Genomic DNA, 19,957 nt, shown 5'->3' with positions numbered 1-19,957 from the left:
TTGGACAAAAGTCCTTATCGCCTTGGAGCCTGTTGCTAAGTAGACCCTTCTCCCTCTCCCCATCGGCTCACTTGTCCTGCTGCTCAGCAGGTTACAAACAGCAGCACCTGGTCCGGAGGGGTGTGCACATGTCAGGGCCACCTCTCCCCATGCTCAGCCCCATCCACTTCTCTGGCTGTGTCACAGCCGAGCTACCTGGGGCCCCTGTGAATAAATGGGCAGTCCGCCAATGGCCACACAGCCCACAAACACTTGTGTATTCACTGCCGTAGCCCCGAGCTCTCCAAAACAAGGATTCAAATACTCAGGCAGGATTATAGCAGTGTTAAAGGGGAGAATAAAGCATCTGTTTGAGGCCAGTAGTTTCATCCGTTTCTCTGCCTGACATCATGCAGGTCGAGGATCTTGGCTGCCGGTAGGCAGTGGCGTGAGAGCAAGAGACCTCACTGGCATTTGGGGGGCCAACTCAGCCAGAGCAGATTCTGAGAAACTGCTATTTATCAGCCCTTTTAGCCCCTTGGGGGCCCTAGAAGAACCAAACACTGAAATGAGAGTGCATGTTAGTAACCTCAGCCAGTCGAAGGCCCACAGGCTCACTGAGGACTTGGGCAAAGCCCAAAGTAAGATCGTCTCCTTCATCCCAAATAAAAAGAAAAACTGGAAAAACCTAGGGGGAAGCTGCTGAATTTGCATTTATTTCCTGTCAATGCAGATACTGGTCCGCAGCAGCGTTTAAGTCACCGGTTGGTTCCCATACAAGAGACCGCCAGGGTCCAGTGGTGAGGGCACAGCTTTGGTCTCCTAGAGCCATGGTCGGCAAACTGCGGCTCGCGAGCCACATGCGGCTCTTTGGCCCCTTGAGTGTGGGTCTTCCACAAAATACCACGGCCTGGGCGAGTCTATTTTGAAGAAGTGGCGTTAGAAGAAGTTTAAGTTTAAAAAATTTGGCTCTCAAAAGAAATTTCAGTCGTTGTACTGTTGATATTTGGCTCTGTTGACTAATGAGTTTGCCGACCACTGGTCTAGAGTGTCAGACACCACTTATTCCAAGTGAAGGCTGACTAAAAAGCAGAACTTACAAGCACCTGCTAGGCTCCACAGAGCCTTCCTGTTTCCTTTGACACCCCCTGCAGTTTCCCATGGTCTTTAAAAAAATAATAAACTGTAGCACATACATTTCAAATTTGGAAAAAAAAAAAAAAAAGCGTACTGGACTCTGAGGGCCGGGGTGTTAACCTCTGGGACAGTTGCATTTCTAAGGCAAAACCAGAAACAATGGGATGGCCTCCTCCTGGGAGGCAGAGTGTGGATCTCTGGAAGGAAGCCCATTCCCTCCGGACGTCAGGTGGCGGCAGCAGACAGCCCCCAGGGCTGGAGGCCTCCCAGGGCTCCTCAGGCCGCTCTCACAGCCTTGACCATCCCAGCGGCTTTCTGGCTGCACAGACAGAACCTCCCAGTACTGACCGCATCATAAGGGAAATCTTGGCGAGTGAGCCCTTGAACATGAGGATATAAATTAACGCTTTGAGCAGTTTTTATAGTTGCAAAAGATTTTAGTAATTCTCTCTTCCTTCAGAGAAGGAAGTCCCCCAGACCCCCTCTTTAAAAAAAAAAAAAGAGAGAGAGAGAGAGAAAGGGGATACAAGTTCCTGAAGCAGCATGGGGACTGTCATGGTGCGTGACTGGCCCCCGGCCCTTCTGTGTGCTGCAGTCACACATCGGGATCAAGTTGTCAGGATGTGAACTATGCTAATGTCGACTGAACTGGGCTAAAAGCTTTATGATGCCAGCAAGGCATCGCCCTCACGCGTCCTTTAGAAACAATCAGAGCAAAAGACTCTCTAGGGTGCCCTCGATCTACAGTCAAAGCCCCGAAATCCAGAGCTGCCTGAGGTGAAGGCAGGCACGCGGGGCGGGGCGGGTGTCTCGGGGATGTGCAGGCTTAGAGACAGGTTGCCCTTGGCGTCTTCCTTATGAGTGTTCAACGCATCCACAGTCAAGTCTGTGTTCACATCAGAACATTTAGATGAAATTAGATTCAAGTGTTTGTGGAACAAACCCTGGCCTCCCTCTTCAGCACTTTTGATTATTTTCAAAACCGTTTTAACTCGCTTCATACAACTTTCTCCACATTTTTCAAGTTTCACTGGCAAATAAAGCCAAGACTCTCAGAAACTTAAGAACGAGACATGTGATTTCTAAACTCCCTACCTCCTTGCTAACTAAGTGGAGGATTTCAACAACATCAAGGAGAGCAGGACTTGTGATGGGAAAATGCATGAATGGAAATGCAAAGACATGTTTTCAGTCCTAAATATGTCTGTTCCCTTTGACAAAAAAAAAAATAAAAATAAAAATAACTCCTTACATAATTACACAATAATTTACTTAGTCTCCATTATACTAATTAGCATTATTAGACCCCTTTTCTTCTTTGATGACTCCAGTGAGCAGAGAATCCGTTCAAAGGGAGCCCATTAGCACCTGACATAATCCAGAACCAGTGCAGAAAAAGAAAATCCATTGTATTCGAATTTGAAAAGGGAGACTGAGTGACAATTGGTAATATTCATAAAATTCCCCGCCATGACACCACAACCCATGGCTTCCACTCCGGGGATATCACACGCATTTAGGATACAGCTGACCATTCCAAGTGGCCAGGCTTTTAAGGAGAAAGTTGACAATTGTTTGCTAAGATTCCAGTCCAGTCTTTCAGAAGGATGTGGGTCCCTCCATCTGAGCTCTGAGGATGGTGGCAACTGACTGGCAGTGTCTCTGGGGCCACCGCACCTTCAGCAGTCTGTCCCAGGTGTTGGACTATGGGAAACAGAAGGTGACAGCGTTGGAAGCTGGTGGGCCCTGCCGTGCGTGTCTAGACCCTGGGGGAGGCCCATGTGCACCTGAGCTGCAAGCAGATCAACTGTCCTAAGGGAGCTCCAGCATGCCTCCGGGTTCACAGCAGGGTTGGGTTTACTGTCCAGCTTGGACGGTGCCTGCCCCCACCTTCTACCTGTTACTGGGGTTGTTGCCCACCCCCTACCCTGTGTCTGCCCCCTCCTGCCCCCCTGGGTAACCTCAGCCCTCTTTACCTGTACTGGTTCTCCATGGCCCTGCTCTCAGCTCTCTCCGGAACCCAGGAGTAGCTGTCTGCCGCGCTCTGAGGCTTCTTCTCCTTCTCCTCCCGCTTGGCTCTCCGCTTGCGGTAGACCAGCAGCCCCAGGGCCAGAGCCAGCAGGAATAAGATGGCCGCCACCGTGCCGAGGATGTAGAACAAAAGCAGCTTTTGCCAGTCGGGGCCTTCATTCCTTTTTTGGGCAATGAGATCCCCATCCGTAGACTCCTCGTGACCAGTGGTGGCCGTGGGGTGATGGCTGCTGTGCTCCATCCAGATTCCTGGGGACCCACTGGTGGCCAGAGACTGGGGTGACGTAGGGGTGATAGAGGCATTGGATTCAAGGAAGGGTCTCCACCTGGTAGGTGCCACCTTGGAAGTGCCCTCAGGGCCCCTCATTGGACTTGAGGTTGTGGTGGAAGGCATGAGGCTCCCCTCTCTATCTCCGGTGTCCTGCCCCTGGGAGGTCTCGGTAGATGGTCCCAGGGACGTGGGGCCTGTGATACAGGAGACCCCGTCGGGGGCCAGCTCCCTGCCTGGCAAGCAGGTGCAGCGGAAGGACCCTTGCGTGTTGAGGCAGTAGCCTTCACAGAGGCCGCCCTCGGGGCTCGTACACTCATCCACATCCCGACAGGCCTCCCCTCGGGGGCCGCCAGGCTCGTAGCCCACCCAGCACTGGCAGTGGAAGCTCCCCGGGGTGTTGACACACTCCTGTTCACAGGGGGAGGCCTGGCACTCGTCCACATCCACACAGTCCCCCTGAGTCGCATTCATCTGGTAGCCTTCGGGGCACTGGCACGTGTATTTTCTCCAGAGGGAGTCGGGGACACATGTGGCCACTCCTCTGCACGGGCTGGAGCTACAAGGGTCCCGGGAGATACAGGTCACCAGGTCATCCAGCAGCCTGAACCCCGGGCGGCAGCCGCAGCGGAAGGAGCCATCCTCCCCCTCCAAGCATTCCTGCTGGCAGCCCCCGTTATTGAAGCTGCATTTGTACTCAGCGCTGGCACAGAGGGGTCCCGAGATGCCCCAGTCGAACACATCGGTGGCCTTCTCCTTGCACAGGAAGAAATGCTGTCCACTCTCACCCCCAACCCCACAGGCCACGTTGGCCACCGAGGCGAAGGGCACAGCCTCCAAGGAGGAGCTGGTGGCCTGGAAAGGGGTTGAGTAGTTCACCTGGCCTGGGCCCCCCAGGGCCAGGGGCCGGCACATGCCTTTGAAGCTGAACTTGCACACGAAGCCCTCGATGTTGCTTACAGGAGAGCCTGGGTTTCCACAGGGGCCCTCAGACCACTTGGGGAGGTGGCTGGAGAGGGAAGAGAGGGACGGGTCCAGCATCAGGGACGCACAGCGCTTGGAGATGCAAGTGTTCCTGGGCTCCTTGTACCAGTTGGAATAAAGCGTGTCCTCCCCACCGCCCACCCAGCTGAAGCCCCTCAGAGGCAGACTGGGGTCCAAGCACTTGCCCCTTTCTCGCTGGAGTCCTATCCAGAACTTGCCTGTCCAGGGCGCCCCAGGCTGTAGGAGCTGGGCCAGTGCTCGCTGGATGTGCTGGGCCTCCTCCTCAGTCCTCACTGTGGCCAGGTTGCCCCCATCCTTGTTGCAGAGAAGCTGGGCCTCGGCGGCAGGCAGCCTGCCCCAGTGGGCTGAGTAGCAGGCAGTGCCCGCGCACACCACGGCCTGTGTGTCAGCACCAGCCCCCAGCCAGGGCTGGCTCAGCAGCGGCAGCAGCAGCAGCAGCAGGCTGGCGGAGGTGGCCATCGCGGTCTCCGTGTCGCCCTCGGCAGCGGGGGCTGGAAGCCTGACAGTGACCGTGCCCGCCCCAGCCAAGCTCAGAGGGGAGCCGAGGGCTCAGACACTGACACTCCGGCACAGAGAAGGACACAAAGGCTGCGGGCTTTGCACGTCCCCCTGACCCAAGGCGCATCCTGTGCTGTTGTATTTCTTATTTCTCACCGGATACTGGGACTTCCTGCAGTTAATAGTTTTCTGACTCCTGTTGCCTTCATCATGGGTTTGTTGTTCATAAAAGGAGCCAGGCGGCTTTGCTGGGTCCCTGGCTAAGCTCTGGGAAAATGCGGCCACGTCGGGGGAAGGCAGCTCGGGACACTGGCTGTTTTATTTTGGATCCATTCTCTCCCATCCGTGTGAGGAGCTTAAATGGCATGCTACAGAGCGAGGAGGGAATTCCGGGGGCCAGGAACTTGAAAATCTCACTGAGCAACCCATAATAAAATTCCACTCTGGTTTGCAAACAACCAGAAAGAGGAAAGAATCCCCAGACTTGACACACGAGACCACGGATGGTTATCATTTCGGCCTTTTTTAGAAGCAAAGCGGATTTTTCTTTTCCTATCTCATGTTCCCTTCAGTGTTGGGAGTCTTTTCTCTTTTATTCCCCCCATCACGAACTTTAAATAGAGAGGCAGTTTTTAAATAGGAACTGGGCCGTGGGAATGTCTGAGTGTCTCATACAGCGCCAAGCGCCTTGAGAACATCAAACCAAATTGGGCGAAATTTCGCAGTTTTCAGGGTGTCACAGTGCAAACACTGTGTGGGGAGGAGGCAGTGCACCAAAAGCATCAGAAAGAAAAAGGGAAAATGTTTCTGGCCTCCTGGCCCTGGGCTTGACCCTGCCTCCCCCGCTCAGGGCTCCCGGGAAGGGTCGGACATCTGGGCCCAGAGGGAGGGTCCAGGCCGGACTCCCGCTGCCTTCATCGTGGTTCTGTTGTTCCTAACAAGAGCCAGGCATCTTGGCTGACCACCTCCCACACAGCAACTCACCAAAGGCCCTAGACTACCAGGGTTTTTGGGTGTGTGTTTTTTGCCTGTGTCACAGGCCTGTTGTGCTTATTAGGGCTGTCTTTGATTGGGGTCCCCCAGAAGCAGACCCTGAGATAAGGATTCAGGGCAATTCGTTTATTTGGGAGGAACAGTGAGACAAAAAAAGTAGGAGCCAACACAGGGTGACTGAAAGGGCAGGTGACACTGAGGCCCCTAGACCTCAGTTCCCTGGGACATTCTGAGAGACGATGAGGGTCACATGGCAGCATCTCCCAGCTGAGGGGCGGGGCTTGGCACAGGTGTCCTTCAGCCCCCTCCTCACTAGAGGCAGCAGCCCCTTAGTGCTCTGGGCTGACTGTGAGGATCCAGTACACCAGAGGGAACACGCAGGTGGAAAATCACAGGGGACCTCCACGGGCTGTGAGTGTAGTACCAGCGTCTGCCATATCAGCCCTCTACAGAGATTTGAGTTAGTTTAGGGTTTAATGGGCTTTAGGAACTCACTGGCTTTCAGCTTCCCCAAAGCATAAATAAGGTGCCCATCTCAGATTTCAGCTGGTTATCTTTCAGAGGTGTTCCTTATGTCCTACTTATTTTAAAAAGGCATTTGAGATAGTCCAGGGACCCTCTCTCAGAAACTATGGGATCTGTCCGGTGCTCCCTGCTGCTTATGGAGATCCATCCATCATCTATCCATCTATCCATCTACCTATCCATCCATCTACCCATGTACCCAAAGTTAATTAAGCCCCTACTATGTGCTGGGATCAGCACTGAGAATCTGGGAGGGAAATCTTGCCTTTGTGATCCTTAAAGTCTGAGTGGACATATTTGAACAAGTTGAACAGTCGCAACTGTGACAGGTACCGCAGGGAGAAGTTGAGGGTGTCAGAGATGTCCTGACTTGGTGAGTGGTGGGCCAGGCTCCTCTGGGGAAGAATGGCAATGAAGCCAGAGGCTAAGGGAGGAATATCTAAGAGGGAGAATGATGCCCATAGAGGGGGCCAGCACATACCAAGTCCCTGTAGTGGGAGGGCTGTGACCTTCACAGGGTGTAAAGGAAGGGCAGTGAGATTATATCCTGAGGAATAAAAAGGAAGGACGGGGAAGGTGGAGCCCTGTGAGCCCAAACAGTGAAGATGGAGGGCTCACTGTTTGAGGAAACACTGAGGGGCTGTGTTTCCCCAAACTCAGTGTTCCTCAAACACTGAGGGGCTGGCATGCTGAGATGTGCATGAAAAAGCGTCCCTCCTGCTGTGGCGAGGGGCGAGAGCTAAGGGACCCTGAGCAGCCAGCTACCCAGGCGGAGAGGAGGGTGACTCGGACTGAGCGAGGCCCCTGGAGGAAGGACAGCAGATTCAGGAGATGATCAGGCCATTCTTGGTGCTGAATGGAGTGGGGTGGGAGGGGGTGGGAGGCATGCAGGAGGGCTTCCTGGTTTCCTGCTTGAACCACCGTGTCCTGGGGTTCTTAAAGGCTGTGCCCACTGGAGATGAGGAAACCCGGCTGGGCTGGAGCGCAATCAGAGGGGCTGGTTGTGGGGTCTGAGTCTCCCAGACCCCCTCTCACCATGACTTGCCAGGATTCTGAATTTGCTCCCAAACTTGGGGAAGTAGCCAGGTTCAAGGGGACCTGGGAAGGCTGGTGTCCTGAGTTTCGGGCCAGCGTTGCTGCGCACACTTTGAGGCTTAGTGAATGTCAGTGCTGATCTCTGCCTGGAAGAAGCTGCATTTCTAAAGGCTTGTTATGGGCAGGTGACTTCTTCACATTCTCTAAAAGCAGTCTGACGGTGTCTGTCCGCCTTGAGCTGCAATGGAGCTGGCATAGACTCACAGTAGGGAACCTCTTCTGCTTTGGACTCCTGTCTGCAGCCCACAGCTGGCTCCTCAGTTGACTGTCGCGATCCTGCAGGATTCGCCAGCGGGATGCTTCACTGGTGCGTAAGGACAAGGGTTGAGTCGCTTGTTAGCCACCCTGCCTCCCAGATCTTTTTCAGGATTTCTTCTTTTGCTGGCAATTCTTCATCTTCCACATGGGAACTTGAAAATCGACTACTCTTCACTTAGCCGAGTGTTGACGTCTTAAAGAAGAAAACGATCTAGCAAAGCCATGTGTGCAGGTCATTCATCCGTTGAGCCAGGAAGTACCGTGAAGCACTTACTGTGAGAAAGGCCACGTAAATGGCCGGAACTGCTCTCACCTGGGAGTTGTGGGTTCCACTTCATCATTTCCAATAACCCCGTTAACTCAGCCTCGGCTCTAGTCCCCTGATCTGTAAACATGGAGATGAGAACAGGACCCTGGATGCCTTTTTTGCTCTAGCATCAGCAACAGTGAGCTGCTGTTTCTTTCATCCTCTGGATTTGGGGAGGAAGCAAACTGGGGAGGTAGTGGGAATGGAGTCCACTGCCAAGCCCTCACCCGAAGGCATAAGGCAGTGAACCACCTATCTGCCCAGCATAGATGCCATATTCCTCTTGCTGACCCACTGAGCTTCGAGATACGGTGCAGTTGCTTTACTGGCTCTCCCCTCTCTCCTTGGCTCCCTCTGACTTTCTCTCTGTCCCTGAGGAGGGACCATGATGTCCACAAGGTCAGCAGACAATGTACACAGTAGTAAAAAATTGGTCTTTTAAATTATCTGTTTATTTTCACCAAGCCCCACTAACAAGGTCAATGATAAAATTCTCCTTCCCGAAAAAAACACTTTCGTTCGTTGTTGGTCTAAATTCTAAACAATTGTGGTGGCCTTGGTTATTTTAATAATATAGATGCAGACTTCAGATTAGCACCTTTTAATTGCGCATGCTTTAATAAGCATTGTATTCCACATGGAGGTTTGGGGAATTCCCACTTGCAATGCACATCCCCAGCCCTCATGCCTTCCCACCCACGTGCCTTCCGGAGCAAGTTCCTGGTGGGTGGGAGTCGCTCAGCTGGATGGGCCACACATATATATCCCTGCACAGACACAGTTGATTTGCCATGAACAATGATGGTAGAGACTGTGAGGAGAAAGAAATAAAACCAGACTCACTTCAATTTCATCATCCTCTGTGATTGCTCGGAGTTTCTGGGTTGAAAGTTTAAAACAAGGGAAAAGAGTGGGAATAGTGAGGCATGATATCTTTAGTAAGTGCAAATATTAGTTGGCCTGCACCTGAATAACATTTTTACAAATTGAAATGTCATCCTTTTTAATAGTTTGTGTTGAAATTGATGAACAAGCCTGTCCAGCATGACTCAGTGGTTGAGCATTGACCTATGAACCAGGAGGTCACGGTTTGATTCCCAGTAAAGGCACATGCCTGGGGTGTGGGCTCAATCCCCAGTGTGGGGCATGCAGGAGGCAGCCGATCAATGATTCTCTCTCATCATTGATGTTTCCTTCTCTCTCTCCCTCTTCCTTCCTCTCTGAAATCAATAAAAAAAAAAAAAAAACACAAATAAAACAAACAAAAAAACAACTAAAGAACAAAATTAAAAATTATTAATGCTGATTATGACATGATTATTTCTGAAAGTAATTCCATTATACCGAGGTCTGAGCTGCTGCACCAACGCACCTGGGGTACAAGTATGCCAGGAGTGCAAAACCACACTAGGACACACTTCTCCCGGTGGGGCAGCTTGCCAATTTTCTGACTGTTCTTCGTTGAAGGGATAGAACACATCTACCCTGGGTTCAAATCCCACTCTGACACTCACTAGCTGTGTGACCTTAGACAAGCTACCGAACCACTCTGTTCATGTTGTGCAGCACAACCATCTGTGACTGGTTCTTCAACTGAAACAAGGGGGGACAGTGCAACTTCGCATCTCAGGAGGCTTTGTGAGGATTGCATAAATCAGTACCTGGAACACTCTCAGAAGAGTGCCTGGCAGGAGGTGTGAGCAGCCATCACGCCAGGAGGCCCAGGAGCTGAGAACTCCCAAGACTCTGCCTCCAGTGACTGAAACTGAAGCCCCACCTTGACCACTTGCTGGCTTTGGAATTAGACCCCACCTCCTCACCTCCAGAGATCTTGTCTTCCTCATTTGTCAAATGGGAAGAATAAGGGTCGTGGCGCCAAGATGCTGCTGCGAGGATTGCATTAAAGAAGACAATAGCTGTGAACACTTCCTATGGGGGCTGGTGCACAGACCAGAGGCCTGTCCCTATGATGGTAATGAAACAGACAAAGGCAAAAATGACAAGGAGAAACCCCCTGTTACATTTGCTGGAGACTAGGAGCTTGTCTTTTTTCAGAGACTTCTCCACCTTCTCTGTCTGGCTACTTGGCTGGGTTAGCATCCTCACAGAGCATTGTTGATTTTTCCACTTCTCCCGAATAGTCTCCCAATGGAATTTATCATGCACAACACTTGTAGAAAATTTGCCTGGCTGGATGCTGTTTATTTTTGTTGTTGCTGTTTTTAATTTTATTGTTACTTTAAAAAAATTCTTTATTATTAGACGTATTACATGTGTCCCTTCCCCTCCCCCGCGCCCCATTGTCCTCTCCCAGCCTGCCCCCACCCCAGCCTTCAAACACACACCCCCATTGTCTGTGTCCATTGGTTATGCTTATATGCATACAAGTTCTTTGGTTGATCTCTTCAACCCAAGCCCCCCTCACTACCACCACCACCCACCCTCCCCTGTCTTGCCTCTGAATGTTGTTTTTAAGGTTAACTTGGGCCTCCTGGCAACTGGCTTTGATAAGCAAAGGCTGCTTATCAGCATCTGGAAAGAGATAAATCACAAGGAGGAACCACACTTTCCGCAGGATCTCTTCACACATCGCATCTCCAGCCACAGCTCCAAGGGTGAAACGCAAGGTTGTAAATCCTGATACGGGGCTGGCACGTGTGGTGTTCAGGATTCCTTTGGCATTTACAGCATTCTCAGAGGTTCCAATCACTTCTCATAGCCCTGTTTAGATGATCTAACTTTATAGAAATAAAAATGATCTACTTGACCTCACATACCAGATTCAATTCTCCATGAAATGAGAACAATGACACAACAGTTATTTGAAAAAAGGTCTAGTAGGTTGACTAGAGAAGATTTATTTTCTTTTTCTTGAAAGCTAACTTGGGACTCTTGAAGACTCCTGAGGATTATAGACTAGATCTAGAGAAGCAAACATCTCAAGCATCCATTACCCACTGAGAGCCTACCAGTGCCAGGTGTGCCCAGGTCCACACCCAGGACCCCCTGGGTTGGAGGCCATGCATCCTGCTCCAGGAGCACTCAGAAAAGCTGGACCCCATCTTCCCAGGTCAGAACTCCGCCTTTGCCTGGCCTGGCTTCGGTTGGCACCGCCAAACTCAAATGACTGAGAGCAGCGAAGTCCAACCTTTTTCATCATGGCAGGCATCAACTAATTACTGAAATTCTGCACCACACCAAAAAAAATATTTTGCCAATCTGACCAAAAAATTGCTTTAATTTTTATTCATTCACACCACATTGTTATCGTTGTGTTGGCCATGGCCTATTTTTTTATTTGACAATCAAAGGGAAAAGAAGTCACTGCCCTTGACTAAATAGTCAGGTATTGCATGTTTTAAAAATTCTTGCGGCATGCTGGTTAAAAGTAGCTGACTTAGAACAAACGGAAATGATACTTCCCACCTTCTGTAGGTATGAACACTTGTCAAAATGTGACACTTAACTAGCCCTGTGACTTTGGGCCAGTATCTCTCCTCTCTGGGCCTCCGTTTCCTAATGTGTAAATGGTGTCCCGTGCACAGGGGTATATGAGTTACTTGAGATGACCTAGTAAAGTGCTGGGCACTGTCCATGCTTCACCGCCTTTGCCATAATTCACTACCTAACAGTTCTGACATTTATGGTTATCCTTTGCCCTCGTTGATTCTCAGGGGAGCCACCAAGAACACCCCAGATGGATGAAGTGTCAGCACCATGGCACCTTCTCTAAAATCCCAAGGTAGAATCGTGTCTGACAGCACCACACTGTCACCCGAAGAGGCCTGACTGCCTGCCACAGTGACCTGGGGGGCACACGGAGAGAGGTTGCTCAGAGCAGAGAGATGGTGGTGTATTGGAAGCTGCCCATTGCCTTCACTAGCAGAGAGGTGTGGACAAGGAACCCGGAAGGCTGGTCAACCTTGAGGCTCTGGCAAGGGTGAGAGCCATACACCCACTGTCTGGTGGAGACAAAGGGAGCTGAAGCAACTTCCACCTTTTAGTCTCATGTAAATCCTTACTGATAAGATAGTTTGCCTGTTACTGGAAATTGCCTGTCCAAGGGCTATGGGTGTATCCCAAAACCTGAATAAAAGGGTTCCTAAGGCCAGAGCAAAGCCGAGTCCTCTCTTGGGCTTCTGCCTGGCCCCCAATTCCAAAATTAGTATTTTCTTGTCTAGTCTCTTTCATTTGTGTGAGCCTCCTCCAGAACCCGAACCCTGAACCTGAACCCTGAACCACATGGGACGTGGGGGTATACTCGCAGTAGTGGGCATGGCCATAGGTGTCCCTAACCCAAGAACCAAGGGCGATGTAGGTAGAGCAGGGGGTGATATGTGTATGTTCTCCAAGCCAGCACTGTGACCTAGGACCTCAACATGTGCCCAGTGAGCTTTCCCCACCTGCCCTGGGGCTGCAGAGTCCATGCCCAGCTCAAAGGCTCCAACACCCTGTGGTCCATCGGTGGGGCATCTTCATGCCAATCCATCTCCCTGCTCGCGGGTCACAAGTTGTTGTGAGCATATAGGACCAGCCAGTTCCATATGGGCGCCCAGGGCTTTAGCTCTGCAAGGACACTGACACCTCCAGAGGCCCAGGCCCCATAACTGGGACAGGGATAGCGGAGGCGGCAGGTACACTCCATCTTAACCTTCACCCAAAGGCACCATCAGGAGGCTCACAGGCCCATGGCTTTGGAGCACAGACATGCCAGGTGCAGGCCCTGGGTCCGAGCCAGGCCGTCTTCCTTGGAGGTGGGCGGGGCTTGTCTCTGGGCAGTGCAGCATTCAGGTGCATCTGTCAGGAACTGGGTTTCCCACTCTGGAGGGTCATGAGGCTCCCTGAGCACCCTCGGGGCTCTAGAATCTGACTCAACTCGGGCATTCCTCAGAAACATGGAGCCCTCCCTGTTGTCCTGAAGTGCAAGGCTAGAGGTCAGAGCCCCTGGTTCTGGGTGAAGGTGCCCTGTGAGTTCTGCTGTCATGCCTGGTCCAAGCTCTGACTTCAGGGAATGGTGCAGCTCCCCTGTGCCCTGATTTCCCATCTATAAAAGGCCCAGTGTGGCAGCCTGACCCTCTTCACGCAGTGGGAGGAGGTGGAGCAGGAAAGCCAGACCACAAAGGAGCAAAGCAAGACAAGCCCAGCGCAGACTGCAGCCGTTGCCTTGATCTGGGTGCTTAGTGGGCAAAGAGGTGAAGCGTTCCTATTCTCACATCCCATGAAGAGTGGACTGACTGGGCCTGGCCGGTATGGCTCAGTGGCTGAGCGTTGACCTGTGAACCAGGAGGTTACGTCAGGGCACATGCCCAGGTTGTGGGCTCAATCCCCAGTATGGGGCATGCAGGAGGCAGCCGATCAGTGATGCTCTCTCATCATTGATGTTTCTATCTATCTCTCCCTCTCCCTTCCTCTCTCTGAAATCAACTAAAATTAAAATTAAAGAAAAAGAATGGGCTGACTGAATTTAGTCCAATGCAGTCATTTTGAAAATAAACCAGTGTGGACAAAAAAAGACCACATCCTAACCTGACTAACTCAGGGAAGACCTGCATGGCAATTTGGTAAACTCAGAGACCTAAAGTAACCACAAAGGAAGGTCTGAAATTAAAACTTTAACTAAAAGCAGTTTATGGTAGGTAGTCACGTGCTAGGCCAGTATCTTCCCTGACAAAGGTCAATCTTTACCTTTACTGAGCCTATTGTCTTTTTGTATCTACAATAACATATCTTCGGAATGTCAAAGTAATTTCCCTTTTTTCCGGACCCCTCAAAGCACAAGTAGCACTCTGTGAAGACCACAAATCCCCTCATTGTCATTGAGTTAATAGTTGCCTGTTAGCTATCCTGCACCCACCTAACTGAAAGAAGTGTGTGTCTCTCATTTTACTTTGTATCCAATGCCAGAGGGTTCCCTGCTTTGCTTTCTCCCACCTCCCTAATCTATCACCAATGATTTTATGTAACCCACTTACATCTCCTCTTTTTATTGTAATGTATAAAACAAGGTAAAAAACTGCCATTCTCCGGAGCATTATCCCAATCCGTTGAGATTCTGCTTCCTAGCAATTGTCGGTAATTTGGCTCAAATAAACTCACAGAAATTCTTTACAGGTTGAATGCTTTTTTATGTTAACACCAGGTCGCATTTTTATGCCCATTTCCTTGAAATAACAAAAATTTGCCTTTTTACAAGCTTCTTTGTTTTGCTCAGCTTCCACGTCTCCATCTCCTGGTGGGAAGGGTTTAAGGAGAAGAAGCCAGGGCAAACAGGACAAGGTGGGAACCCCAGTCCCCAGAATGACACAGGCAGGTGCTGGCAGTGGCAGCTGAGGCGACAAGGTGAGGGTGGGGGTGGGGTGGGCACATGAGACTCTGTCCATGTGCACAATGACAGAGAGGAGTCCTCATCAATTAGGCACCCTAGCCATGACTGGATTCTCCAAGACAAAAAAGCACAAGTGAGACCCCAGTGCCAGCACGAATCCCGTTGAAACTGACGAGAGTCCAAGTGCTGAGGCCCGTAGCGTGCAGGGGCTCCGCCTCTGCATCTCCGGAAGCATCTGCTAACGTGGCTGCCCAGAGCACAGAGGTGCCTGCCCAAGCTTGGGCTCATTAGTCCAATTCTACCTTACTGGTAGGTGAGTGTCGTCATCCAAGGAAACAGGAGCCTCATTTCCCATAAATGCCCGTGCTTACGTGGGTTCCCTCTGAAACTCTGAATCACACTGTCCACACCCTACCTTCCTCCGACACCATGAGGGAAATACTCCTCTTTGAAGGAAACATTTATATTCCCTGAGAACCCTGGTTATCTCGTCTACCTTTTTCAGTTCTTTCTAGAAGATAAAAGTTGGACAGTGACTTGAACCTCAGGTCTTAGAGTGTATAACAGTATTCTGTATAACAAGCAGTAGAGTATTTGATCTCTCTCATCTGGAGGCATCACTCCTAGTCAGTGAACACAAGTAGCAGTAAAGCCACGTAACGACTTCTAGACATTGGCCTCTTTGTCTGCATGAGAAGGACTGTGGGTCCCAGATTGGGTCCAGCTCTGGGACATTTTCTGTTAAACCCACACAGTGTTCTTAAATTTTTGAATTAATTATCACTATCTCAGAAGTGTAAGGTTTTACATGAAGATCTGGATTTCTGGCTTCTCTTAAAAAATCAAAGTGTTGCCGAAACCGGTTTGGCTCAGTGGATAGAGCATCGGCCTGTGGACTGAAAGGTCCCAGGTTCGATTCCGGTCAAGGGCATGTACCTTGGTTGCGGGCACATCCCCAGTAGGGATTGTGCAAGAGGCAGCTGATCGATGTCTCTCTATCATCGATGTTTCTAACTCTCTATCCCTCTCTCTCCCTCTCTGTAAAAAATCAATAAAATATATTTTAAAAAAAATCAAAGTGTCTGGCAATATTAGCCCCTCTCTGACTTGGCAATCAGTGGCCACACCAGCACCCTCAGGGGTGCTGCCTTGCTAGCTTCTGTAGCCCAGGGGGGCTCCACTTCACTAAATATCAACCCAGTAGCCCAACTGCCTTCCATCTAAAGCCACAAGAGTAAGTTCTTCAGCGAGAATTGATCTGGGGTCTATTTGGGATTCTGTGTGCATTTCTCTCTATATGAAGTGGGGGGCGGGGGGGTAGAGAGTCCTACTTATAACGTCTTATGAATCCTTCATGCCTCCCCAATACGTATCCTCTCTTATTCTTCCCGAGAGCAGCTCACTTGTGCATCTGTGGGCAATAAGCTTTAGGAGATGCCAGCAGACTCCTCTGTCCCAGGAATAAACCTGGATGGGTCTGAGCCAGCACGTGGAGCAGCTCAGACATGGGACTCTACTTACGTAGTGTGAGGGGAAGTACTGGGTGCTTCTGGGAAATTCCCCTCTGCCCTGCAACAGAGAGGCGACAAGCAGTCCTCCAGGCTTCTGAATGGTCTTCTGAGTGCTGGTTGGCAGAGTCAGGACAAGCTGGCCTGCTCAGACAGGTGGAGCCTAAACAGGAAAGGAGCCTGGGTCCTCCAAGGCCGCATTGAACTGCTGACTGAGCCACACCAATCACCCCACCTGATATTGCTTGTAAGAAATTATTAGCATTTTTAATGGTTTGAGCAACTGTTACACTTTGGCTGTTACTTGCAGCTGAAAGCATGCTCTCCAGATTTTGGAGTCCAAAAGATCTTCCTCTCCAGGGCCAGCTCTGACCCGAAGGCCACTCAAATCCTTCCTGGGCCTCCAGACATTTGGGCTGTTTGCTGGATTAAAGTTACACAACAGTTTAGGGGTCAGACTCTGCTCCTCTCACACAGACTGAAGACAGAAGTCTTCTAGTTGAAGTATTTCTGGTGGAAGAGTGGGCCTCCCTCTTCAGGGGCTGGCGATGAGGAAGGCAGCTTTGTGGAGCAGGAAGAGGCTGCTTTTACACGCAGATATTACAGATGAGATGGGGGCTTGGAATGGCTGACAATGAAACACTAGGAGAGACTGGCTTTTGCCTGCTTGTCTAGACTCCCACAGCCTGCCCTACACCGCAGGGCCCAGGGCAAGCAGAAGCAGTAGAGGGCACAGGAGGGCAGTGAGCAGGCGTGGCTGAGCTGCATTCACACCCACATCCCTGCCGTCACTTCTCTTTCCCACGGGAATAAAGTGGGCAGCAGAAAGCAGGATGAGGCACCAAGGTGCAGCAGGCTCCAACACGAAGAAGCCATCTCAGACCCTGCGTCCTCTGCTGTTCAGGATAAAACATGCCGGTGCCACATCCTGCAGAGCAATGGTTCCACAGGGCTCCCCATGGCGGAGCCAGACCACCCAGGGCTGCCCGCGTTCCCCTAAATAGTCCAGTGAGTGTGCGTTGTTTCTCTTAGCTCTTGTGTTTTAAAGGCAGAAGTGACTTTGGTGTGCTGAAAACTCATCTCTGAGTCTAAAGAAAACAATTGGAATTTAACATGGTGACTAATTTTTAAGAGTTGGGTTGCCACATGCAAAACCAGCAGGTTCCACAGAATTCAATAAAACGTACAGCCCCGCCGGCATGGCTCAGTGGTTGAGCGTCAACCTATGAATCAGGAGGTCATGGTTCGATTCCTGGTCAGGGCACATGCCCCAGTTGCAGGCTCGATCTCCAGTGTGAGGCATGCAGGAGGCAGCCAATGATTCTCTCTCATCGTTGATGTTTCTATCTCTCTCTCCCTTCCTCTCTGAAATCAATAAAAACATGTTTTAAAATAACTAACTAAATAAGTAAATAAACAAACAAATAAACATATATACATATTTTCATTCAACTCAAGGTTGCAAGTTATGGGCAGTGAAGGGTGCAGAATAACAGTAATTCCTTTTACTAGGAAATTCCATAACTGAATATGTCAATATAGCACGTAAAGGATGTGGGTGACCTGCTCTAAGGTTTACGCTTGATTTCTTCTCCCTGTAATGCAGCAACCTGATTCTTAAAGACACAGAGGGATAGAAGATTAGCTGCCCTCCTCAGGCCTGGGAAAACTGTCAGCCAGGTGGCAGGTGCAGCCGGCCTCGCCATGTCCTTGTACCCACCTGGAAGCTGCCGTGGCCCCAGCCAAAGATGGCCTCTCCTCCTGCCATAGCCACACTCTCACACTGGGCACTGTCACCTCCGCTTTCCCCCCTTTCTCACTTCTCTCTTGACTGCCTCTTGGATGTCCTGAAATTGCTTTCACAAAGGCTCCCTGATCATGAGAGATCACATGGCCCCTATTAGTCCTCAGTTACTGGACCTTCAGACGTTCCTTCTGGAATCCTCCCTCAGGGACTGCGGTAATCAGCATCCTCAAGGATCCCTCCCACCTCTCTGTGGCTAAACCACTGTGGAGTCCGCTCCTGGGCCCCATCTCCCTCATGTCCTATGTGTCCACACAATGTCATTCACACCAAATCCCCATCACCTCTTCCCACAGACCCACGTTAGCCCTGTCCTTTCAACTCCAAAGCCAAAGAACAGCTGCTTCCTCCTCACATAACATCTCAAAGTCACCAAGACCAAACTCTCACTCACTTTCTGCCCCACTCCACCCCATCTCCACCTCTAAAACCAGTCACACAGGAAGCACAAGGAGCCTCCTAACCTCCCACTTCCCAAAGCTTCTTACAGAAAATCTATCATTGAGCCCTACAGACTTCTCTTTCTACCTTCCTGGCCACCTCCCCATGCCTTCCCTCCATCCTCTGCACAGTCAGGGGAGATTGTTCTGAACTCTAAACCTGGTCCTTTTTTTCCCCACCAACACACACCACAGTGAAACACTGCTGGGCCTCTCCACTGCTGCTCTCCAGATAAAAACCAAAATTTTAACATGGCCTAGTCCGTGCTTTTCTCCTTTTTATTTTCATTTCCACATTCTCTAGCCACAGTTCTGTGGGCTACCTGGTCCCCTCCATGGGGTCTTTGCAATGCTATGTACACTAGCCTACACATACATGCAAACACAGTTATGTACACCCACACACACATAAACATGTCCACACATTTGTGCATACAAACACACAGAGAGACAAACTAGTTCACTCTTTTAACTCCTTACATCTTGGTGAAGCTTTGCCCATTTTCCCATAATAGACCCACACTCCCTGTCATTTGCTCTCACTATATACCTCTCCACCTTGCACCTTTTGCTCCTGGAACTCAGCATATTTGCAACGTCACATATGTGTATTTGATAAAGTCTCCCTCCAGTGACTATAAACCCCATCAGAGATGGAAACGTGTTTTTGCCCTTGCTGGCTCCCCAGTGCCTATAATAGGGAGTAGGTGGTGAGTAACTGAATGAATTCACAAATCCCCAGGATAGGGTAGGGGAGAAAGAGGATCAAGCAGGGAGGAAGGCTGGTCAACCCAACAGGCATTGACAAAGTGCATTGCCAATTGGTCTGAGGTATTTCCATTTCAGGAAGAGCTGTGTTCAAATTCAAAAAACATGGAGGAGGGTTTGTGGCTCCTGGACCCCCAGCACCAGGGTTGCTGCTGGCAAGTCTTTCGGAATGAAAGCGAATGAAAGAAAACCCATGGCTGCTGAGGGCTGGCCTTCCCACAGCTCACCAGACCCTTCTCTCTACATCCAGTTCCCTTTCTCCATCTGTCAGGATGGGCATGTGCATCCTCAAGGACACACCAAGGAGCGCTGTCCTTCCACGTCATGGTTTCCTCGCTTTGTTAACATCAGGGTGTTTAGATTTCCCAAGCAGCACGGACACGGCAATATGATTCTCAAGGCCACCACTCAGTGTTCCTCCCTGACTTCCCTCTGTGTCATGGTCTTTTTACAAAGCATGAAAAGCCACTTTCTGAAATGCACTAGGAAATTCTTCTAAAGGAATAATAGCAACACAAATGTGGTGATCTGAACAGGTACTGCGGGGAACAGCAAGCATGTGACCTAGTCGCTCTCTGGCTGTGTTGCCTTTAAGACAGCCCCATATGCTGGGAAGTGCGCCGCTGTGTTCTCACCTCTAAAAGCAGAAAGAGCAGCAGAAGTAAAGTGTTCTCCCAAGGCTGCCAGTGAGTCTGCAGGTAAGAAGCCCAGGGACTGCAATTCCACAAACACCACTTTTCCTAGTTCCCAGGTGACGGCTGGGCATGGGTCTCCTTCCATCATGCGTGAGAATCACCCTGGGAATGTGAAAAACCACAGTGACAAGCACCAGCCTGGACCAGGTGAGGTAAATCAAACTCGTTGTGAGTGAGGCCTGGGCTGGATGTTCTCTAACACACACACACACACACACACACACACACACACACACACACAGCATTAAGAAGTACAGGGTCTGGAACCTTCTGGGTAGTCAGCACACTCTGAATCGAGCTGCGGTCTCCCCCTCAGAGAGG

The 19,957-nt window shown here is 50.5% G+C and overlaps 1 protein-coding gene across 1 annotated transcript; it reads right to left on the bottom strand.

Moving 5' to 3' along the window:
• Positions 1-2,369: 2,369 nt before the first annotated feature.
• CD93 (CD93 molecule) lies at positions 2,370-5,016 on the bottom strand. The gene is made up of 2 exons (XM_008141140.3): positions 3,093-5,016; positions 2,370-2,820 (listed from the first exon to the last, which is right to left on the bottom strand). The coding sequence occupies exons 1-2, from the start codon at positions 4,877-4,879 to the stop codon at positions 2,796-2,798; spliced, it is 1,812 nt and encodes a 603-aa protein (XP_008139362.2). The 5' UTR covers positions 4,880-5,016; the 3' UTR covers positions 2,370-2,795.
• Positions 5,017-19,957: the final 14,941 nt, after the last annotated feature.

The sequence above is a fragment of the Eptesicus fuscus genome, chromosome 12 (assembly GCF_027574615.1).
Source record: "Eptesicus fuscus isolate TK198812 chromosome 12, DD_ASM_mEF_20220401, whole genome shotgun sequence".
Classification (NCBI taxonomy): Eukaryota; Metazoa; Chordata; class Mammalia; order Chiroptera; family Vespertilionidae; genus Eptesicus; species Eptesicus fuscus.
Note: the sequence above shows the minus strand (reverse complement) of the source record. Positions and strands in the feature narration are given on the sequence as shown.

Bases quoted from the DNA above. Each gene is read 5' to 3' on its own strand.
- CD93 (XM_008141140.3), bottom strand. From the start codon at position 4,879: ATGGCCACCTCCGCCAGCCTGCTGCTGCTGCTGCTGCCGCTGCTGAGC. The intron at 2,821-3,092 runs GTAAAGAGGGCT...TGTTTCCCATAG, and splicing joins GCCATGGAGAACCAGTACAG to TCCAACACCTGGGACAGACT.